General features: G+C 40.6%; 1 protein-coding gene and 1 pseudogene across 11 annotated transcripts in view; one reads left to right on the top strand and one right to left on the bottom strand.

The window, feature by feature from the left end:
* Window positions 1-23,240, bottom strand: part of MAPKAPK5 (MAPK activated protein kinase 5) — a 38,515-nt gene extending 15,275 nt beyond the window's left edge. For 4 of the 11 annotated variants that reach the window (XR_005656489.1, XR_005656490.1, XM_039879469.1 and 1 more), the window contains exons 1-10: window positions 22,462-22,594; window positions 16,377-16,450; window positions 15,792-15,867; window positions 14,920-15,017; window positions 13,308-13,416; window positions 11,818-11,907; window positions 10,976-11,071; window positions 5,318-5,398; window positions 2,669-2,856; window positions 792-912 (exon numbers count right to left, since the gene is read on the bottom strand). Coding sequence is in view for 9 of the 11 variants with exons in the window: in XM_039879469.1 (XP_039735403.1) it covers window positions 792-912; window positions 2,669-2,856; window positions 5,318-5,398; window positions 10,976-11,071; window positions 11,818-11,907; window positions 13,308-13,416; window positions 14,920-15,017; window positions 15,792-15,867; window positions 16,377-16,450; window positions 22,462-22,497 (969 nt within the window). In the remaining 2 variants the exon portion in view is untranslated. Of the gene's footprint in view, window positions 1-791; window positions 913-2,668; window positions 2,857-5,317; window positions 5,399-10,975; window positions 11,072-11,817; window positions 11,908-13,307; window positions 13,417-14,919; window positions 15,018-15,791; window positions 15,868-16,376; window positions 16,451-20,074; window positions 20,215-22,211; window positions 22,390-22,461 lie in introns of those variants that run through there. The other 7 variants (XM_039879468.1, XM_039879472.1, XM_039879471.1 and 4 more) reach the window with 5 other exon arrangements.
* On the top strand, window positions 5,438-6,195 carry LOC120616126 (40S ribosomal protein S2-like; annotated as a pseudogene).
* Window positions 23,241-23,519: the final 279 nt, after the last annotated feature.

The following is a 23,519-nucleotide window of genomic DNA, read 5'->3' as shown; positions in this document are numbered from 1 at the left end:
GAGGTCTTAGCATCTTCTTTTCCTATTCGCTTATTCTTTGTCACACTTCAACCCCATCTGTCTAAGCGGGCAACATTCAAGTCTGTGCCACTGCCTTTGCCTCTCAGCCACACTCTGGTTCCACGCCACACACTTCATTCATTTCAGTGTCCATCTACCACTAAATAATATCTGGAACCTAACAGACTTCTCTTCACTCAAACTACCCTTGTTCCTGAATTCTAATTGTTAATAGTATCACCAGATGTGCTACCCACTGTCCCCTTATATCTAGTCAGTCACCAAAAATTGTTGAAATTTGTCTTCAAAAATATTGAGCCAATGCATCTATCACTACTTCTCTGCTCCCCGAGCCACCCCTCAACTTCTAGATTACCAGTCTGGCTGACCATCCCTATCCTTCCTTGTGGCAAGTCTCTTCTCAAAAATCTACAATGGCTCTCGATTACATCCCACTACAGTAAAACTAAACCCCTGTCTACTTTCACAGCCTGGCCCCACCACATCTATCTAACCAACTTCCCATTAATGAAGCCAGGCTGTTTTTCCACTGACAAGATCATAAGGAGGATATTTTTTGAAGTATTGTGTATATTTACTAGGCCTTCATCTGGTCTTTTATAGAAAGAAGCTCTTTATTTCTGATCCTGATTTTCAGGAAACCAGAGATGCTTCTCTGGAAAAGACTGTGTGCTCTGCATTGTTTTGCCTTTAACCCCTCGTGAAATCAAGCCCCAGCATTCCTTCTCAACACAGCCTTTTTAGCCAATAAAATAAGTGTCATTCAAAACCTTATCCATCATCAGTTGAGCAGAAGGTAGCACATTATCCAGGGCTTCAGTCGAGTTCAGCCAAGGGTGGTCCAATACTCCCTCGATGGTGAGTCTTTCTTCTGGTTTGACCTTCAAGAGCCTGTGGAGAAAAGGTCAACAGGGCTGCCATGCACGGCTGCTTCCAGAAGGCCAGGAAGTTCCAGGGTCTGGCTTTAGCTTCTGACTTTCTACCAACTCCTCCAAGCCTAGGCTTTCCATCTGCAGGGCAGGGGTGGGGTTCCAGTCCCTGACCACTACATATGAGGGCACTGTGTCCTCAGATCTATACTAGACAAAGTGAGATAAAAGCAGTAGGAAAAGGCTTAATCCAGTGATACTTTGGTCTGAGTTCTAGGTTCAATAAGATAATCCTACATATGGCTTATACTTTCTGAAACTTTGAATCTCCATACTGATGTTTCTAGGGCAATGGGCTCTAACTTCCAAAAGGGACTAAGAGTGTTCTTTTGGCTGACAGTGGCTACAAAAGTAAAGTGTCCAGAGGTTCTGAAAATCCAGGTTGCTACTTGCGATAAAATTCTTGAATGTTACCACATGGCATGACATGAGCCCTTTATTCCAGAGACATTCAAGAGCTAAACAACTAGTCTCTGAGAAGGGGATGGCATTTCCTTCTAAGCCTAATGTATTGCTCTGATCCCACTTCTTTACATCTTGTCCTTCATGCTCATACGATTTCTGGCTCACCTCAGCATTTTCTCTTTCCACCTGCATATCCTCTCATTCCAGATACCAGAGTCGGGACAACATGCCTATTTGCTCTTTCAGGTTCTTTGCAACCTTCTGGATCATTCTGAGCAAACAGCTTTGGATTTTAAAGAAAGGATTAATTAGGAAAGAACCCCAAAGCCAAAAGAGGATAATCGATGTTGCTCTAGGGACAGGAAATATATTCTATAGAACTAACAAAGAACCACTAGAGGATATTAGTTAAGTAGTGGAGAATACAGCATGAGAATAGCATGGGAAGACAGATGATGATTTAAACATTGCCTCTGCCCTCCTAAAAAGCTTTTACTTGTATATTTTGAAACTGGTCCTTCCCTATATACACAGACCCCTAACCAACAGGACAGGCTCACTTTTGAAAGGGAAGAATCTCCACAGAGAAATGGCTGTCCTGTAATGAGACAGTTTCCAAGTACTGCCTCTTTAATGGTGATCTTCATCACATTATAGATGATGAAACTAAAGCCAAAAGGGGAGAAATTGCTCAGTGAGGCTAAGCAGTAGGAATACCAGAACAGTGCCCAAGTCCTAGGCCACTGACACACAGGTGGGCAGAAAAAGAAAATATACCTCAAGTTTAGGTCTGACCTCTTACCTGCTTCTCCAGCTGCCAAAGGACACTGAATGTCTACTTTCCGTCATCTATTCATGAGCCCTAATTCTTCTAAATATTCCCATCTTAATATGTCAGAGCAACCATCAAGCAGTGTGAAGGCTGGAAGGGTCAGGTCCAGGCCCCACACCATCCATCACATACTCCCATGGAAGCCAAGGAATGAAAAGCCAAAAGCATCATTGTCATTTTAGCACCCCAGTTCAGTTCCTGGTGTCATGTCTGTCCCAAATGACTGGCTTACAAGAGGGTATACCAATCATCATTGAAGGTCTTAAATTAATGCTCACGGAGACATTGGCTACAGAAGGGAGCAAAGCTCCATTTTCACTGAGATGTGGACACTGAGAGCTCTCACCTCAGGCTCTAAGAATAAGATTTCTGTGATGCTAAATAGGAAGAAGCATGCCTAGGAGACAAATGACTTTTGTCTACCCGACACTCCTTTGTGCTCCACCACCAGCACATTAAGGCCTCCTTGGCTGGGACTCACTTCCTCACGACATCTTTGGCCATCTCTGAGATCTGGCTCCACTCTTCCTCTGGGAACTCAAAACTTCCTGTCATGATCTTTCTCCGCATATCCTTTGGGATAGTCCGACTGTGGTGTTTGGAGTAAAAAGGAGGGTATCCGCACAACATCACGTAGATAATCACCCCTAGGGACCACAAATCACAGCTCTGAAAGCAAAAATAAAATGGTCACTCATAGCAGAAGCACAGCTCCACATTAAAGCCCCCAGGCCCAGCCCAGATATACACAGCCTGCTATCTCCAAGAATCACTTAGCAGAGACTGGAAAAGTTTCAGGAAGTCTTAAGAGAACAAAGATTTTATTCCATATTTTGTACATGCCACCAACACTACATATATACACACCAGCATACAAGGCCAGTCTGGGGTAAAATAAACAGTCACTTTTACTCTCACTGCTTAGGCCTAGCTGCATTCCGATCCTCGGGTGCAGATGCAGAATACTTTATCCCTGGCCACGGGACCAAGAGCAACAAGCACTCTATTAAGCTGGGCAGCGTTGAGGGTGCAGGAACAAAGCAGATGAGACACAGGTAGGCCGACCCCATAATATAGCACAAGTCATTTCGTAAAGGCCCAGAGCAACCTGACAGAGACCAAGGGGAGGCACTGGAAGGAGAACTGGATGGCCTAAGAGCAGTCTTTTGGCCACAAAGGACTGACTCGCTGTGCCCATCTGTGAGGCTGTGCACCAGTCCTGGCAAATAGATCTTTGAAAAAAAGGATGCCGCCACCAACTACCATGTCTGTAGGTAGTAAAGTGATTCCTCAGCCTGTAGTCACAGCATGATTATTAATAAAGAAAGGCGTACTTATTAATAAAGAACTCCTATTTTAGTTAAATGCAGCTCCGCCTCCCTTGGAAACGTATAAAAATGGATCCTCAAAGGCTTCAATTTAAGCTTCTCTTGAATTGCAGGACAAAACCGGTGTCCTCCTAAGAAAGGTGGCCCAGGGAGCCTACCACTGTGGCCACAGGCTTTCCTTCATGCCATAGATGCTCTGAGAGAAGCCGGGAAATGGGGTGTCTCAGCTATTCTCACCCATGTTTTGGCATCATGGATGTTTGTAGATGACATGACCCATGCTGTAGAACACAATTATAAAATTATAGTGGTGAAAAGGAATCTTAAAAATAGTTCAAATATTTCATTTTACACATAAGGAAACTGATACTACAGAGATCTTGTCATCTCTAAGGTCATCTGTCAAGAGTAAAACTAAGTAACCTAACTAACGTCACACAGCTGAACAGAGGTAGAGCCAGAGCATGTCTCCTGGACTACTGCTTCTTTTTTTTTTTTTAATTAAGGTTAGTGTATTTATTTAATTCTCAAAAAAAATAATTACGTCTTATTATTTTTATTAAAAATGTTTATAAAGTTATTTGCAAATGTAGCATTCAGTGTTTATTTAGTTGCCAATATAAAGATTATATCTAGACCAACATATATATATATTCAAAAGTAATGTGAACTATAATATTTCAACATGTTACTTGTCTGCTGTGTATAATTTTTATGAATACCATACTAATTCAAAATCACTATTAAAGTCACAAAATAGAACAGAAAGAAGCAAAATAATACTGGGAAATACTATATCACACAGGAATCCACTGCATTCATGCTGAGAAGATTTTCGCAAATAAAACTGTTATCTAAGTGCTTCTACTGCCAAATTCCTGTCTATACTGGAAGCAGGAAGCAGTTTCTGACTCAAATACTTTAATTGGCATAGCCCTCAGGCATTTACTATGTAAGGGCACAGCTGCCTATAGTTTGAGTTTGAAAGGCAGGAACATGAGGAGCAGTGATTACTTGAGGACTGAACAATGTTAATCGTGAAAGTAGATGTTTAGGGTTCTGGTCATACTATGCCAGTGTTAACTACAGGGTCTTGAGTGGCAAAAAGCCATATGTTCTTTCATATATAAGCTGGTTAGGAATACGTAGAGCCTTCGGAGTATGGGAGCTAGGAACAGCTGACCCACTGCCTTTTATCATTCTCAGCTCCTTCTGCATCAACATCCAACCTTGAGTCCCCAAGCAGCATCATTTTTTTTCTGATCTACTTGGTGACTTCAGTACCTCCAGGATATGTTTCAAGAGGCCCTGAATGTCTTGTGCTTTAGAACAGAAATGTTTGATATGTAGGCGACAGAGTAAGAACTGTGATGATACCAGGTTAACACTTAGGAGCACCTGCTTTGTGTACTAGATACTATTCTAAATTGGGTATTTTATGAGGGTAAGAAAGAATGGTACCATAAATGGCCAAGGAATATTCTCAGAAATGTCTACCTTCAAAAAGCAAGACAACCCCATCTTTTTGATGGGATCGGTGGACTGTACAGCTGGCCAAATAAATACAGGTGACCATAGCCCTTGGTTCCTGCCGCAAAACCTAAATCGATGAGAACCTTATTTCATATTTTATCAGATTAAAAACAAATTCCAAATACTCTTTTGTATGTGTGGCTGCTTCCAGCCTTTTGCATGGGAGTGTCAAGGGGTAAGAAAAGAGTTAGCCACATTCCCAGAGGGCCACAAACACCTTGCAGAAAAGAGGCTACACGCAAGGAGTAAAGATCAATCTCTTCCCCTACCTTGTTATAAGTGTACGGCGTTGGCGAGGTAGGTATGATGCCAGATTTCTCCTTCTGATGCCTTCTCTGTGCCTCTAGTACCTGTCAGAGTCAAACCAAAGGAGACAACTTACTGAAAATCACACCAATGACAAACAACTTGAGACAGACTGCTGGAAGGTTGAAAAGGATAGACCCTGGAGTCACCAATCAAAAAAACTCCACATAAATACAGTACTTTCAAAAATCTTTTTCCCCTCTTACAACCAGCAATTTATCAGTGTTTGCCCAGTCAAGTACATTAAGATCAAGTCCCTGGAAGACATTTATCAATTCCTCCTGTCCACTGAGGCATCAGAGATCACTTTTTCCTGGGGACATCCTTTATGCCTGTGTAAAAACGGACTGGTGCTAGCCAGCAGATCAGAGTCAAGGTACTTGTTGCCTTTGTGGGTCTCAGTATTAAATGTTCCAAGAGGTAACCACTGCCATCCATGGGGCCACCACCCTCGCCAACCTCTCCATTGTCCTGTGCAGTGGGACTCCTGGGGGACAAGACTGGCAAACCCCACACGCTCCTTGCAAAGTGACAGGATGTTGTGGCTCTGTGCTGGCATGCTTCATCTTCACACCCTGACCCACTACTATTGTCTTGGCCCCTGTACCTGCAAAGCTGCTACTGATGGCTGGTACTGACAACTGGTACACCTCAGTCACAGGCTACTTTGCTAAAGCCACCTTCAATGCCATCTCTAAGATCTATAGCTATCTCACCCCTGACCTCTGGAAAGAGACTGTTCACCAAGCCTCCCTATCGGGAATTCACCGACCATCTCATAAAGACTCACACCAGAGCCTCCGTGGACAGGACCCAGGTTCTAGCTCTGGACACCAAATAGTGTTTTCACACAAGAAGAATAAAGTGAGTTAATTAAACCTGAAAAGGAAAATACCGTTTATGACAGCACTTAAAAAATTAAGGATAAATCTAACAAAAGAAACAAAAGAAATGGAGCTATATGGCTTGGCTCAATATCGTTAGCTGTCGGTGCTCCTGAACTGAACTGTACCTCTAAAACAGCCCTTGTCCAAATACCAGTAGACTTTTTTGTAGAAACTAACAGCTGAATCTAAAGTTCATATGGAAATGCAAAGAAATTAGAACAGCCAAAAGAGCTATAAAAAAGAACAATGTTGGAGGGCTAACACTTCCTTATTTCAGGAATTATTATAAAGCTACAATAATCAAGATGGTATGGTATTAGTGTAAAGACAGACAAAGACATCAATGGGACAATATAGAAAATTCAAAAATAAACCCACACATATACAGTGAACTGAGTTTTGACAAAGGCACAAAAACAATGTAGTGGAGAAAAGACAGTCTTTTCAATAATGGTGCTGGAACAACCGGATATCTAAACGCTAAAACATGAACTTGAATCTGTACCTAAAAATGAACTCAAAATGGATCATAGAGCTAAATGTAAAACCTAAAACTATTAAACTGTAGGAGAAAATATTTGTGATCCCAAGTTAGAAAAAGATTTCTTACATAGGAAACCTAAAGCAGAGTCAATAAAAAAATTTTTTTTGATTGATAAATTGGCCTTCGCCAAAATTAAAATCTTCTGCTCTTCAAAAGACACAATTAAGAGAATAAAAAGATTAGCCACAGACTGGAAAGAAAATCTTTCGAAAGCATATATCTAATAAAGGACTTATATTCAAAATAAAGAAATTTGAAGTTCGGCACTAAGAAAACACACAACCCAGTTTAAAAAATGAAGAAAAGACGTGAACAGACACTTAACCAAAGAAAACATACAAAGGGCAAAGAAACACCATGAAAAAGATGCTCAACATCATTAGTTGTTAGGGAAATGCAAATTAAAACCATAATAAAATACTACTACATACCCACTAAAATGGCTAAAATTAAAAAGACTGTCCACACCAAAAGCTGGTAAAAACGCGGGGGACCTGAAACTTTCATACACTGCTGATGAGAACGTAAAATTGTACAACCACTCGAGAAAAGTTTGGCGGTTTCTAAATAAACATACATACTACATGATCTAGCCATTCCACTTCTAGGCATTTACCCAAAAGAAAAGGAAATATGTGTCCATAAGAACAGTTGTACACAAATGTTTATAACAGCTTTATCTATAATAGCCCAAAACTGAAAACAACCCAAATGTCCATCAATAGATGAATGGACAAACGTTGGTATAACCATATACTGGAATACTTCTCAACGGTAAAAACAAATGAACTACAGATACATGCAACAACATGGATAAATCTTAAAGTAATTATGCTGAATAAAAGAAAACCCCCCAAAAGTAAATTACTGTATGATGCGCTACTTTATATAAAAACTTACAGAAAATGCAAACTAATCTATGATGACAGAAGGCAGATCAGTGGTTGCCTGGGAATGAGAAGACAAAGAGAAAGGCAGGGAAAGATGACCAAGGGGCACAATAAAACTTTTGGGGGTGATGGATATATTCACTACCTTAATTGTGGTGATAATTTAATGAGTATATATAAATATGTCACAACATACAAATCTTGGTAAACCCTACGAAATGCCAAGAGGCACTTTCTGGAATGCAGTGCAGAGATCCCTTTGAGTCTTCGGCTAAATAGTAAGCTACTCATAGTAGAGCAAGACTCCATGAGGCCAAACAAGCAATCAGGTACTAGAATGACAACTGGGAGATGTAAGCTGAATAATTCCCAGTTGTCACAGAAGTCCAGGAGATATGTGAGGCCCAATTAGCCAGAAGAGGCCTTGCTCAACACTGATGCATCAATAGAGGACGCAGAAGTTTCATCTGCATCGTAGGTCTGAAGTAGCCCTAATCTAGACTTGCCCTGACAGAACTTAAAAACGAGTTTGAAAACAATCAAATTGATCCACAAGTAACTTAACCATTTGCCAAAACAATCTTTAATACTCTTAAATGACAAGAAAAACCAGACATTTGCTAACCTATTACAACATCCAACATCCAATTAAAATTTATTAGACATGCAAAGAAGCAGGAAAATGTGATCCATAACCAAAAAAATGTGATCCATAACCAGGAAGGGAAAAAAATCAGTCAATAAAAGCAGACTCCGAAATGACAGAGATGGTGCAATCAGCAGACAGGGATTAAAATAAGTTATTAAATATGCTGAAGTACTTAAAGGTAAACATGAACAAAATGAGAAGAGAAAAAGATGATATAAATCTGAAAGAAATTTATAGATTAGACAGTGCAGAAGAAAAGAGTAGTGAAAATGGAAAACCAGCATGGAATCTAGCCAAAGTAAAACACAGATAGAAAAAAGGGATGAAAAACAAAAAAAATATCAGAACCACAGTGGTCTGTGTATGATCTAACATACATGTAATTGGAGTCACAGAAAAAAGGCAGAGAGAAGATGATTTGAAAAATATTTGAAGAAATGTCTGAAAGTTTTCTTAAATTGATAAACACCATACTGACAGATCCAAGATGTTCAACAAACCCCTAGCAGGAAAAACAAACACATACCCATACCATAATCAAATTACTGGGAATCCGAATCAAATCCCAGGAAGCTTTTCTGTGATAGAGAAGTGAATTCTAAAATTTATAGAAAAAAAATAAAACAAAACATATAGAGACATGCAAAAGATCCAGAATAGTCAAAACAATTTTGAAACAGAATCAATTTGAAGGACTTATTAAACTGAGGTCAAGCCTTAATGGAAAGCTAGAGTAATCCAGATGATATGGCTATAAGAGTAGACACATATATCAAATAAACAGTAGAGTCTAGAGGAGACCAACATATACAGTCAACTGATTTTTGGGAAAACTATAAAGTAATTCAATGATGCAAAGACAGTCTTTTCAGCAAATGATGTAAAAAAACTTGATATACATAAAGAGAAATAAAAAGACACTTGACCCTTATTTTATGTACACATACACGCACACAAAATAATAAAAATGGATCACAGTCCAGAATGTAAAAGCTACAACTATAACTTTTAATAAGAAAACACAAGAAAATATTCACGCCCATGGGTATCTTAGGAACAAAAAGCACTAACCATTAAAAAAATGGTGAATTAAACTTGATCAAAATCAAAAACTTCTGCTATTCAAAGACCGTTAAACTGAAAAATAAGCCAGACTGAGAAATATTCATAATACATATGTGGTAGCAGAATAATGCCCCCTTTCTCCAAGATATCCATGTTCTAATCTCTGGAACCTGTGAATGTGTTACCTCACATAGCAAATCACGTAGCAAAAGAGATTTTGCAGATCTGATTAAATTTAAGGGGAGTGAGATGTAGAGATTATCCTAGATCATCTGGGTGGGTCCAATGTAGAGATAAAAAGATGCTACATTGCTGGCTTTGAAAATGGGAAGAAGAGGTCAGAAGCCAAAGAATGTGGTAGCCTCTAGAAGCTAGAAAATGCAAGGAAATAGATTTTCCCCAGAGCTTCCAAAAGGAAGTCTTGCCAACACCTTGAACCATTTCAGACTTCTGACCTCTAAAACTGCAAGGTGTAATAAATATGTGCTTTTTTTTCTTTTTAATGTGCTGTTTTAAGTCACCAAGTTTATGGCAATTTGTTACAGCTGCAGTAAAAAACTGATACATATGTACAACAAAGAACTTGTATCCAATATAATTAAAAAGTCTTATATTTCAGTTATAAAACTAACAACAAAAAGGGCAAAAGATTTGTAGCCGTACTTCACGACAGAATGTTGTACTCATATTTCACAATAGAATGGCCAATAAATACATGAAAAAATACCCAACACATGAAAAAATAGCTATCAGGAAAATGCATAATTATATCCAAGATAAAATAACACCATGTACCCAGCAGATGACTAAGATTACAAATACTAATGAATGTGAGTTGGTGGCAGGAACATGAAGCAACTGGACCTTTTATACATTACCAATGCACATGTAAAATGGTATAACCATTTTGGAAAAATATATTACTTAAGAGGAGAAAACATGTTCCCCAAAACTTGTAAATGAATGTTCCTAGCAGCTTTATTCATAATAGCCAAAAACGGGCAACAACCTCAAATGGCCATCGGTCGGTGAATGGATAAACAGATATGGCTTAAGTCATAGGATGAAATACTACTTAGCAATAAAAAGAAACTAACTACTCATACATGCAGCAACATGGGTGAATTTCAAAAACATCGAGCAAAAGAACTAAAACACAAAAGGTACACAAATTCCATTCTTACGAAATTCTACAACAGGCAAAACTAACCATTAACAACAGAAAGCAGATCAGTGGTTGCCTGGGGCTGGGAATTAAGTTGGGAGCAGGCTGACTGGAAAGGTACACAAGACAGCTTTTGAAGTGACAGAAAGTTCTGTACCTTGATTGTGGTGGTGATCATGCCGGAGTATCTATTTGTCAAAACTCATCAAACTACACTTAGAGTAGGAGTATTTTACTGTATATAAACCATACCTAAATAAAGTTGATTTTAAAAGAATAAAATGCCTACACCAAATTAAGTAGCCTGAAGGTTTCTGAAGCTGAGTTCTCCTCCTCCTATTTGTAATACACGCCTATTTATAGAGTAGAAAAAATGTGAGTCTCAGTGACACGTCCTACGTCAGAAACAGCATGTGCTTACCTGAGGTGCTACATAATAAGGGGTGAATTGGGGTGTCATCAAGTCACCTTGGTCAATTTTGGCAAATCCAAAATCACACAGCTTCACTGGGGCATCCTGAAATCAAACAAATGGGAGTCACTGCTCCAGAGTTCTCAGTAAAGGGAAACTCAGGAGCGAGACATGTTACCTCGCGCCCACCAGTTTCTAGCTGAGACCTGAGCCCACGAGCAGGTCCTTAGGTGTGTAGACAATGATTCATACTGAGGAATTGTTCTTAGTAATATAGAAGGAAGGAATTTCTACCCACTCACAGTTAGCCTTGTTTTATAACTTATAAAGGCAGCACTAAAATCAAATCTTAACCAAATGCCCCTGACTAGCTAGAGGCCCATTATCTCTCATCAATTGAGGGTGCTGCTTCACTTGTAACATCAGCTTCATGATAGCCAGAGCAACTTACCTGATGGGACATGGTGCAGGGGGCAGGGAGTAGGGCTAGAGAGGAAAACACACCTTAACAGGGTTAACAGCAAGTACAACTGTTAAGTATCAAGGTAATATGTAACAGCATATAGATTCCTGCCCCTTCCTAAAGTCCCTCCAAATAATATCCAAAACCTCAAGTCCTACAAATACAAATCAGTATGATCCAAAATGATTAATGCCAGGGGTATGGCACAATTTCTCTGCGTCTCTAGCAGAACAGAATAGAACAAGTGAGAAAAGTAAGCTGCTTGAAGCACCGTGGCGTGAAGCCTCTTCACCATGAATTCAGAGCACTCCAAACATATATTCACCTACACATCCTGAACGACACTGCGAGTGGCAGCACTAAAATGCAGAAAAGCGAGGCATCTCACCAAAGAGTTATCCTTGAAGAGCAGATTCTCAGGCTTGAGGTCTCTGTGCGCGATGTTTAACAAGTGACAGTGCTGTAGAGCCAAAGCTATCTGGAAAAGGACATAATGGAGCAACCACATCTTAGAAGAGTTAATTCTTTAACGCCCCTGGTTTAGAGAACTCAGGATGTTAAAAAAATGATCCTAAATTAAGTCAATTAAGACCGTGGCCAGTTTTCAGTTTTAAAGCAGAAATTAAGACTTTTGGTTCCAAGAAATAGAAATGAATTAAGCTTAAAGTTTAACTGCAACCTGTATTTTGTTAAACAAAAAGAAAAATGCGACAGTAAAACAATTCTGTCAGAATAAGCTGATGGTTAAATCCCATACAAAAATGGGGAAAATGAAACGTTTCCACTTCCATTCATCTGTGATGTGACGGGCACTGCAGAGTAAACACTGTGCCGGGCGGTCTTCAGCAGGCCTGGTGTCCCCCAGCAGGGCAGCGGGCACTAATGCCTGGCTCAGAAGAGAGCTACGCTCTCCAGGGAGCTCAACTTCAAGCTCTGCCTTCAAGAAAAATGGAAAGCAGCTAACTGGATTTTTCCATCTGCTGTTCCAATGTGCTCATCCCACTTGTTGAAATGTTGCCTGTTCAGATGGATTTGAAGGGGTTTTGTTTTATAGAAGATTATCAGAGCTCACCATTTAGTCTTGATATTTGGAAAAAATAAGGTATATTTTTAAAATTAAATACAGCAAATTCTACTTGTTCTTCAACTCTCAATATGGGATTGTCTTGGCATTCTAAATATCAGTTCCTCCCTACCAGAAAGGAGTCATCCAAAAATGCTCAGAAAATCTGGAAGAATTTTTTATTAAAAACCAATTGGGCTATGCTTTCTGCTTTTCTTTGCCTGGCGTGTTTGGCCTGAAGATAAGGCTTGGTGGTTTGGCTTTTCACCTCCTCAAAAGGGTATTTCCAGTTGGATACTTAGTATTGCTTGCGACATAAATTATTTCTCTAGCAACAAAATGTGATGTCAAAATACACTATAACCAGGAATAACCTGGAATTACAAAGACCTTGGAATAATACTAAAATCTGATGAAAGGTGACTCATAAGCAAACAGTATCTTTTATATACAACTGTCAGAACATATTTTTACACCAATCTTTCAGGTGGTATCAGCAGCATTTTATCTCAAAGTCTGAATAATAGTGCTTAGAAGCTATATGTCTAAAGATATCTACAGTCTACAGTTAAGATTACCTTCCTTCCAGAGTTTATTTAAATCTTATAATAGATAAACAATTGACAACCACTTTCTCCAAAGCGTAAAAAGGGTCACATTTCTCCTGTCAAGGCATCTTTTCTGATTACATAACAAAGCAGGCAATGAAAGATCAAAAAGAGCTTTTCTTCAAGCTTTCTTTTATTCCCCCCAATGAAATTGTGCTTGTTAACCAATATTGTTGGCAGTTTGATTGGTACCCGGGGTTAACTTGCCTGCTTTGTTACTTGGCTGGCTTGCTTCTCTGTAAAGTGCCGGTGCTGGCTGATTCTGTGAAATAGCTCTCCCCCTTCCATCATCTCCATTACAATTAAGAGTCGAGCCCTGTTTGAAAGCATTTGATTTTGTTAAGTTAAAAAAAAACTGAAACATCAAGTAGCTAACCTAAAGATATCTCATCTGCAAAGTGTGCAACTACTTCCTAAGTCTATTCCTACCAAGCCCCTTTGAGTTGGACCCCTTGTCACTACCACCTGGACACTATGCATAAAGAATGTCCCTTACCTAACACTTTCTAAGCAGCTAAAATGTGAGCAAAAGAATTAGTTTTGAAGACAATGATCCTTTTGAAGATACTGTAGTTTACTTGTTATTACTAGATGTTAAAGAGGGGATGATTTCTAGGTGACGTGTTTTGTATATGTACTTTATGGCAGCTAGACTGCAAGTATATTGAAAAGAGTATGATGTTCTGTAGGACACGAATTTCAAATCATTTGGCTGGATACTGGGGTGTGTGTGTGGTGGGTGGTGGTGGGTGTGTGTGTGTGTGTGTGTGTGTGTGTGTGTGTGTGTGTGTGTGTTCGTTCTCTTTCACTTACATTCCCCACCCTGACTCTTCTAGTTTTCCATGTTACCCACAGCATGCCCAGCAAGAGAGCTGGAAGGTTGCACAGCTACTCAATAAAAGCAAAAATTCTCATGTTGTCAAAAAAAAAATCTGAATTTTGGTTACCATCCTTTGATATAAATGCTTCCAGCTTCCATCCAAATGCTTTCACCAACAGAGCACAGTTGTAAGAAATAATCATTTCATTTCCTATTTGTTTTTACAAATCCATCTTCTTTTTTCACCTAGAAAACTTCTACCTACACCCTTCAAGTCCTAGCCCCCACAAAAGCATTCTGTGAGACAACTCGCCTCCCCAGCCTACAGTTATCAGCTCTCCTCCTCTGTAAGCTCAAAATATTTTATGGATGCCTCTCCTTGGTGCCTATCACATTGCTATGATGACAGATTTACATCTCGGTCCCCCCAACAGAAACCATAATTTATTTAATCTTGAATTCCCTGAAAGAGACTTAGGGTGCCACCCAATAGGCTTGCCAAACATTTAGTGGCTGAAAGAATAATAATGATTTTTTTCCTTAAAAGTAATGTCAGACTAAGCAATAGGGTTTTTTACCATATTGACCTCTAAGACATTGCCCAGAATAATATTTGGTCTCCGCTCACTAATCTGAAATGTTTTTATTTCCACATTACATACTTTTTTGGAAAAAAAAAGAGAGAGGGAGAGAAGGTAATTGGAATGGGGGAGCCAGAAGAGTGGGTGAGGTATAGATGAAACAAGACTGGCAACGAGTTGATGACTTCATGCTGGGTGATGGGTACCTGGGGATTCATTACATAATTCTGTCTGCTTTTAAATATGTTCAAAACGTTCCAAAACAAAAAGTAGAGGAGAAGAAAAAGAAAGAGGGAGGCAGACAGGGAGAGGGAAGAAAGGGAGAAAAAGAAGGGGCACATGAGAAAGGAAGACCCTACTACACCTTGGCCTACATATGGAGAGGTGGGCATGTGATGATGACCCTGTGTAGTCTTACCTGGGGCTGGACTCATGAGGAAACTGTACACTGTTAGCAAACACTTCAATAATTTGAACTATATTTGGGTGTGTGGCACACATCATGTGCAGACGTACCTTAAAGAGAGCAGAGGAAATGTTTCTGTACATAGGGAATGCCAGCATTTTCTCTCCAAACTCCCCTTCCCCACAAAAACACTGACCACACTAGGTGCACGGGGTAAGCCTATACAGTAAAAAACATTATCAGCTGGAATGATGTAAAAGAGGGAGGGGGGACTTTTCACACACAGATTACCTCCTTAACGCTATGTCCACAACTTAGACCTCAACAAGATTACTTTTCTAGTGTCCTATTTATTAACAAATGAAAAATCTGGCAAATAGCTTTGTACATCTCTAAGCAAAAGAGTAAGTCTTTCACTGCACAAGTTATTAACATGTCATCGCCACATCCAGATAATTTAAAACAAATGTATATTTTTAAAAATGAGAAATGTCTCCTCGGAACCCTCCTGCAGCACACTTTCAAGAGACACTTTTCACCACATCCTTCCTTGCATTATTTTATCTCCACTCTTCAAGGACTTTTTCCAATAAGCAAAAGCTGAAGGAAACCTGTATATGTCAAGGTATAAGAAATACATTAATTGAAAAAGGACAAGAGGTGGTTAAAAGGAAATAAGACTCTAACAGTCTTTAGTACTGATAGTTATAGGGCTGCTTTATAATGATAACATGAATATGGAAAAGGGATAAGTACAAACTTAAATTTTTAAAAAATTCTTTGCGTATCCGTGTATTCTCCCCAGGAAGCTTCCTTGCTTGTAAAAATAATAATTCTTAAGCACTGCAAATATTTAGGCAAGTCAAGGCAATGAAGGATCATACCTCATTTCTAGCTTTCGGACGATCGAAAAGAATTTTCAGTGCAAACCGTTCTTGGGTAGAATTCTTCACACAGACTCTAGATTTGGAGGGAAAAAATTCAAATTAGAAATCATCTATGTTACAGTGAAAACTAATTCAACAAGTTTCTTCTTTGAGAATTGTACTTCTAATCAAAAATATATCCAGGTGCATCAGAATGAACGTGCCCCCAAGGCTAGCACGTGGAGAGGCAAAGAAGCATCTCACCCATCCTTGACAGGCCTCATGAAATCAAACCAAGGTTGGCCGACAAAGAAATAATGGCCTCTGCTGGCTACAGGCGACTCACAGTGGCTCCAGTCTTGACAAAGGTGACTCTCATAGTTGTTCCATTGGATCAACACTGTAAATGACTGTTACAGACCATGTGACTTGGTCACTTAAATATATTTCTCAATAGATGAGAAATAGCCTAACATAAATACCTCCACTTGTTAAATTAAGGCTATTTCACAAATCTGGCCCCCTGATGCTTGTAATTTAAGATATATTTCAAATGGCCCTTTTTAGAGCACTTTTGTCATAGTTTGCACATGGGTCTCTTACCTAACTGGACCACTAATTCCAGCTCCCAGTTTCTGAGTCCAATTGATATTATATTCCTCTAAAATGGAGGTTTCCTATTAAAATAAAAAGGGAGGGGGCAGAAAACAATTCACCAATTAAAAAGTTGAAAAATTAAACAGGTGGGACAACATCACTCAGCATCTCATCTTCTGAGCAAATCTGATAAGCACAGCTTTGTATTTTGTAGAGCTCTGTAACAGACGTTTTGTCTAAATGATTAGGTTAGGCATTGTATTCCAACAAGAGAGAAAGCAAAAACTTTAGGATAAGAAAATTCTTCAGCTCATCTACGAGGTCCATTTGCGTCGACACTCAATGTTTTGTTTTTTCTTTGGGGTGTAAGGGAAGACGTCTTTCAAATGCTTCACTAAATACTTACTTGCTAAAATGGTCGAGTGTATTTTCTGAGAGTCCAGAAAGACTGGTTTGATATGTGCTGCTATGACATAGAGGCCTGCATCCTTGAATGAGCTGATTGACTTGTTGAAATAACTGAATCGAGATTTAAAAGTTCAAATAAAACAGTAGTAAATATCATAGTAAATTTACCTAACTTTCAATAGCACCATTTTGAGTACAAAGATATTCTGTGCTATTCATTGTGTAATTATATTTTTTATATTTTTCAATAAGTAGTTTTCAATAGCTTTCAATGGTTCTAGATAGAACCTTTACAGTTTAATGAACGTTTTCATGGAATTCCTATTTGGTCACTGTATGTTGAGCTTCTGTTGCCATATATTTTTTTAGGCAGGAAAGCTATGTATTAAATTGTGGTGGGCCAAAATTCATTTTTCAGGGTTCCCCAGGTAGAAGAAGAAACCAACTGCAGACCTTGAGAAATGAGGCCAAAACTCATGAGACTTTCAAATTGTTCTGTTGCAATGAAAATCTGACCATATTTACCACTAGAATCCTGATTCCCAGTGTATGAGAACAGGTTATTTGTCCATGTAACACTCATTGTGCAGTTAATATGTGCCAGACACCAGGCTAAGGTCAGAGATGAAAACAGAGCTTCTGCCCAATGAATATGCAAGTATATAAAATAAGCTTAGAATAGCCTTCATCTTCACACCTTTCTGCTGCCGTCTTGATAAAGGTTCTCGTCATACAGGAAATGCTCAAAAATTGTGGAATGACTAGAAAGGTGAACTAGAGACAGATGATGGAGGGATATTGATTTGGGATAGACTAGCAAGACCATTATTACAAAAACTACCTTCTGAAAAACTGTACGAGATTAAGGAGCTTGTCAAGGTCACACAGTAAGTTAGGAGCACTAATGAGACTACAATCTATGGCTTTGGCCTCCTCCCAGTACCATTCCATCTATCAAGGGTAACTGTCCAGACCTGAGCATGAAGAATAGGGATGGATCTTGTCCCACAGGGAGGGAGGTCCCAGGTTCTGTCTACACTAACCACATCCTAAACAGAATTCAAACCTACCCGTTTAACCTGTCTACCTTCTTCATGTTTCCACTGCATGGCCTGTTGGATTTAGAGACGTTTAAGAAGGTGGAGAATAACACAGAATTGGGAAAAAAAGAGAGAGCACAGTCTAAGCTTCGTGGTAGAGTAAAATCATTTGCCGAACCTCTCCTCTCCTCAACTCTAATGAAAACACACACTCAGGAGATTCGATAAAAATAAAGATCTGCTAGAGAAATATATACACTGCCTTAAATTAGTAAGGATATAGATATGTAGAATAATGTAATCCTTGAGAATTCTTCTCATCGAGGGTTGGCAAATTACAACCCACAGGCAAATCTATTCACTGCTTGTTTTTATGAATAATATTTACAAAGCAATAAAAAATACTTCTATATAACAAATATAAAAATAAAATAACAAAATATAAATATTATTTACTGAATTAAAAGAAAAGATTCAACTATATATGCTACCTATGAGACACACTTTAGATTCAAAGATGCAAAGATGTTAAAAACAAAAGGATTTCAACAAATGGTGGTGGGGACACTGGATATCCACATGCAAAACAACGAAGTTAGACTCTTAATACCATATACAAAAATTAACTCAAAATGGATCAAAGACCTAAATGTAAGACGTAAAATAATAAAGCTCTTAGAAGAAAACAGCGGGCAAGAGTTTCGCATCATTGGATTTGGCAATGATTTCCTGGATATGACACCAAAGGAACAAGCAACAAAAGAAAAATACACAAAATGGACTTCGTGAAATTTTAAAATTTTGTGCATCAAAAAACCACTATTAACAGAGTACAAAAGGCACTTCGTGGAATGGTAGAAAATATTTGCAAATCATACAACTGCTAAGGGATTAATATCTAGAATAAATAGAGAACTCCTAAAATACAACAAAAAAATCCAATTTAAAAAATGGGCAAAGGACTGGAATTGGAATAGACGTTTCTCCAAAGATACACAAATGGTCAATAAACACATGAAAAGATATTCGACATTACTAACCATAAATAAAATGCAAATCAAAACTACAATGAGATACCACCTCTATTAGAAAAAAACAAAATAACAAGTGTTGACAAGGATGTGGAAAAACTGAACCCTTGTGCACTGTTTGTGGAGATGTACAAGGGTACAGCTGCTGTGGAATATAGTGTGGCAGTTCCTCAAAAAATTAAAAATAGAATTACCACAGGACCCAGCAATTCCACTTCTGAGTATATACTCAACAGAAATGAAAGCATGGTCTTGAGTTATCTGTACACCCAATTCCACAGTAGCATTATTCACAACAACTAAAACATGGAAGCAAATTAACTGTCCAGGACAGATGAAGGGATAAACAAAATGTGGTATGCACATAAAATGGAATATGATTCGGCCTTAAAAAGGAAATTCTGCAATATGCTACATAAACCTTGAGAACATCATAACGTGAAATAAGTGAAATACGCCAATCATAAAAAGACATGCTGTGATTGCACTTACATAAGGTAGTCAAAATCATAGAGACAAAATCACAGAGACAGAAAGTAGAATGGTGGTTGCTAGGATCTGGCGGGAAAGAGGCAATGGGGAGTTAGCGCTTAATGAATACAGAACTTTGGTTATGAATATATTTAATACCAATGAACTATACACTTAAAAATGGTTAAGATGGTAAATTTAATGTTTTGCATACTTTACTACAATAAAACAAGGAAAAAAGTAAAAGCATGGAAAAAGATATACCACAAGTAACCATGAGAGCAGGAGGAGCTAGCTATACTAACAAAATAGACTTTAAAACAAAAGATGTCAATAGAGAAAAAAGAGGTACGTTTTATAATGATAAAAAGGTCAATTCATCAGGAAGATATGACAATTATAAACATATACGCATCACCTAACAAGAGTCCAAAAACACATGAAGCAAAAATTGACATTTAATGGAAAAACAGACATTCAAAAATAACAGTTGGAGATTTCAATACCGCCACTCTCAATAACAAAGAGAAAAACTAGACAGAAAATCAGCAAGGACACATACAGAAGACAATACTATCAACCAGCCTGACCTGAACGACATCTACAGAACACTCCAACAACAGAATATGTATTTCTTCCCAAGTGCACATGGAATACTCTCCAGGATAAACCACATGCGAGATCATAAGTGTCAATAAATTTTTAATCATGGATTAGAAGACAACATTAAGATGGCTGCTGTCCCCAAACTGACCCATAGATTCAATGGAATCCCTGTCAAAATCTCAATCGGCCTGCTCTCAGGTAGTCAGGGAGCAGAAGTTCAGGCGCTGTGGCTAGAGCCCAGGAAAACAGCTTTTCCAGCTGAACTTGAGAGGTCTCAGTTCTCACCATCTGAGGGAAACATCAAAAGTGCCAAACAATGAATATGACACCATGCCACAGACCAAAAGTTTTATTTGATGTGATGCTGGCTTGCTTCCAAGGGAGAACATCCCAGTCAATACTGGTTGTCAGTTCAGATATTTTCAACTCCACTAATTTGTATTGGTTGAGCACATCCAAATTAGTAGGAAAATTCACCAATGACCTGTCAAGTATGTGAAGAAAGGCAAGAAACAAGAAAATTAGACTGGGCAACAGTGACTAAGTGAAGAAAATAACGACTCTAAACTACTCTTAAATTGCTATAAGCTACTATTCATCAAACTCTCACTAAATGTTAGCTATTGTCATAAGCACATTTAGACATATTTGCTCATTAAATTCTCAAACAACGACAACCACCACCACCACCACCACCCCAGGAGCCAGAGAGTGTTTTTATCTCCTGTTTGTGGGTGAGGAAACTAAGGGACAGGGAAGTGAGGTTGACTTACATAAGGACACAGCTAATGAATGGCAAGGCTGAGATTTCAACCCATGAGTCTACCAAGATAAACAGTTGCGACCACTAAGTAACCTTGTTTCCCTATTTTCATATTTGCCTGCTAGAACTATGTCCCTCTACTGCTCAAAACTCTCCCAAAGTTCCCCTTCTACTCAGAGTAAAAGCTGAAGTTCTTACAATGGTCTAGAAGACCCTATGTTGCTCTGGCTTCCTACTGTCTCTCTAAAACATAATCCACACAGACTCACTACATTCTCACCACCTCGCTGCTCCTGGACACAAAAGACCTGCAGGTACATCATGCCTCTGTCCTTGCTGTTCCCACTGCCTGCAATATTCTTCCTCGAGTCAGAGCTCTACAAAAATGTCACCTCCTCAGGCCTTTCCTGATTACCCTTCCTAAAATAGTACTCCTCACCCTTCTCATACCTCTTCATTATAACCCCCCGGCAATGTGTATTACCTAATTCCACCATCTAGAATAAATGCTCCATGAGAGTGGGGACATCCAAGAGGCTGGCTTTGTACCACCAGTGCCTAAGACAGCACCTGGCACAAAGTAGACAACACTTGTTGAATTTAAAAATCTGCCACATACGCTTTGATTCACAACCCAGTCATATAACTTTAGGCAACAATTCTTGACCCTGTATCAATAAAATCCAAACCAAAAAGAAAAAAAAAAGGATATATCAAAGCAGTCTTTCAGAACCTTTATTTCTAGTATTTAAAATTTCAACTTCCTTAATGTGTACATTATATTCTGATGCCTCCTTTTTAAAGATGAAATTTCTTTGATGATTTCTATAAACTTTACCAACCAAAAAAACTGTTAGAAGTGTAACTTCTTAACTAGTTACTGGTAATAGTGATTGTGTCTTGAAGGGGGAAATAACCCTAAGTTGCTAATGGATGCCTGCTTCTCAAAAGAAAAATAAAGTCTTAAATGCATTGAGTTGACTTAACATTGTAAAATAAGCAAAAAATACCTATCACACTTTAAACTTCATGTTCAATTTGTAAGACTAATTTCCTAGCTACGGCTAGATGATAACTTTCTCTTTGGTGCCTTAGCTCCTCACAGTTTGCCTGTTTAAAAGAAAAGTAAAAAACAAGTTTTAGAAAACTTGTCATTTTATTTGGGTCATTTTAGAACACATATTTGCTTAACAGAGCAGTAAGCCACAGGGCACCGTTAGCACTTTATTCTAAAAAAACTCAATGCTCTCTAGGAGGAGAGGGGAGAGAAAAGAGAAAAGGGGAGAGGAACACACGGGAAAGTGAGAACAATCTATTCTCCAAATGACAGGTTTTGTCGGAAGGCGAACCGCAGATTTCCAGGAGGCTGGTTTCAAACAAATCGGAGGGAGGAGTAAAAGTCCAACTCTCCAAGTGCTGTGGCAGTAGGTCATGCGGAAACATGCCGGCCGCACATGGGCAGTGATTAAAAGGATAGCAGCCCCCCTGTCCCACTCAGATAAAGTATCTCCACGCCACTCACCTTCCGTCCTAGCTCAGCTCAAGTCACATCCCCGCTTCAATCGAGTTAGTCGGAGAAGTCGGACATCCCCCCTGCACACACGCAAACCCTTCGCCCCAGGGCTGTAAAACGCAGTCCACGGAATCCCGGCAAGACCGAAACTCGGGAGCCCCTGGAACCTCTCACTGCAAGTTCTCTCCCCTTTCCGAGGCTGGAGCCGAGAGGAATGCCACAGGGACAAAGCGGGGAGAAAAGAAGCATCTCCCCTTACCTTAATGGCTTTCTCCATGTCGCTCTCCTCCGACATGCTCCGCGAGGCCCCCGCGGCCGGGAGAGGCGAAGGCTGCGCAGATGCCCTGTCCCACAGCAGCGGAGGGAGCAAGGGGCTTGACGCTCCAGGCCCTGGGCCTGGGGGAGACTGGCGGCGGCCGCCCCCAGGGACTGGCGGAGATGAGGGCCCGGGCGCCGGCTCGGCTTCGGCGGGCGGCTCTAGGCTGGCGGCGGCGGCAGCGGCGGCGGCGGCGGCCCCTGGGGACAAGCCTTTGTGCTGGGCCCTGCGCGGCTGCCTCCCGGCCTCATCCCCGGCCGGGGAGGCAGGCTCCCGGGGCAGGGCGAGACGGAAGGGGCCTCGGTCGCTGTGCAGGGGCCTGGCGGGGCCGCTGCTTAGGCCTGGGCTTGCCAGGTCTAAGGAGGAGCCTGCGCCTCCGCCTCCGCCGCCGGCACCGCCGCGAAGCCGAGGCCGAGCCCGCCGCCGCCGCCGCCGCTGCTGCTCCCGATGCCGCTTCAGCGCCACACATCGCCGGGACACCCGCGCCGGGCAGCCCCGCCCGCCGCCCGCCCGCCGGCGCTGTGCCCCGCCTGAGCTCCGGGCGGCCCTGCCTGCCGCCCGATTCCGTGCCCCCACGGCTCCGCGCGCCCCTCGCCGCCCGCCGCCGGGGTTTCGGGGCCGCGCCCGAACCGCGCGTTTGGTTCGCAGGCGCCCGCCAGGGCCTCCCCAAGGCGCGCCGCGGCCAGGACAGGCCCCCGGGCTCTCCGCAGCGCTGGCGCCGCGCTGATGACGCCACGGGTCGGAGCCCGACGGGGCGGGGCCAGCGGAGCCGCCGCGGGACTCGAGGGCCGCGCGAGCGCCCGCCCTGGGCTTCTCTGCCCGTGCCGCGGAGATTCGAGCCGCTAAGACCACCCTGCTCAAAGGAGTCAGGGATGTCGACTCGCGGTGGGGAAGAGGACACAGGCCCCGACGGGTCCTGCGTTGAGAGAACAGAATTATGTGTATTAGTAGCTGTGGTAGTTCAACATACGGAAAGTTAATTTTACGTGAACCTCTTTTCC

This window comes from Pteropus medius, unplaced genomic scaffold (genome assembly GCF_902729225.1).
Source record: "Pteropus medius unplaced genomic scaffold, Ma_sr-lr_union100, whole genome shotgun sequence".
In the NCBI taxonomy this organism is placed as follows: Eukaryota; Metazoa; Chordata; class Mammalia; order Chiroptera; family Pteropodidae; genus Pteropus; species Pteropus medius.
Note: the sequence above shows the minus strand (reverse complement) of the source record. Positions and strands in the feature narration are given on the sequence as shown.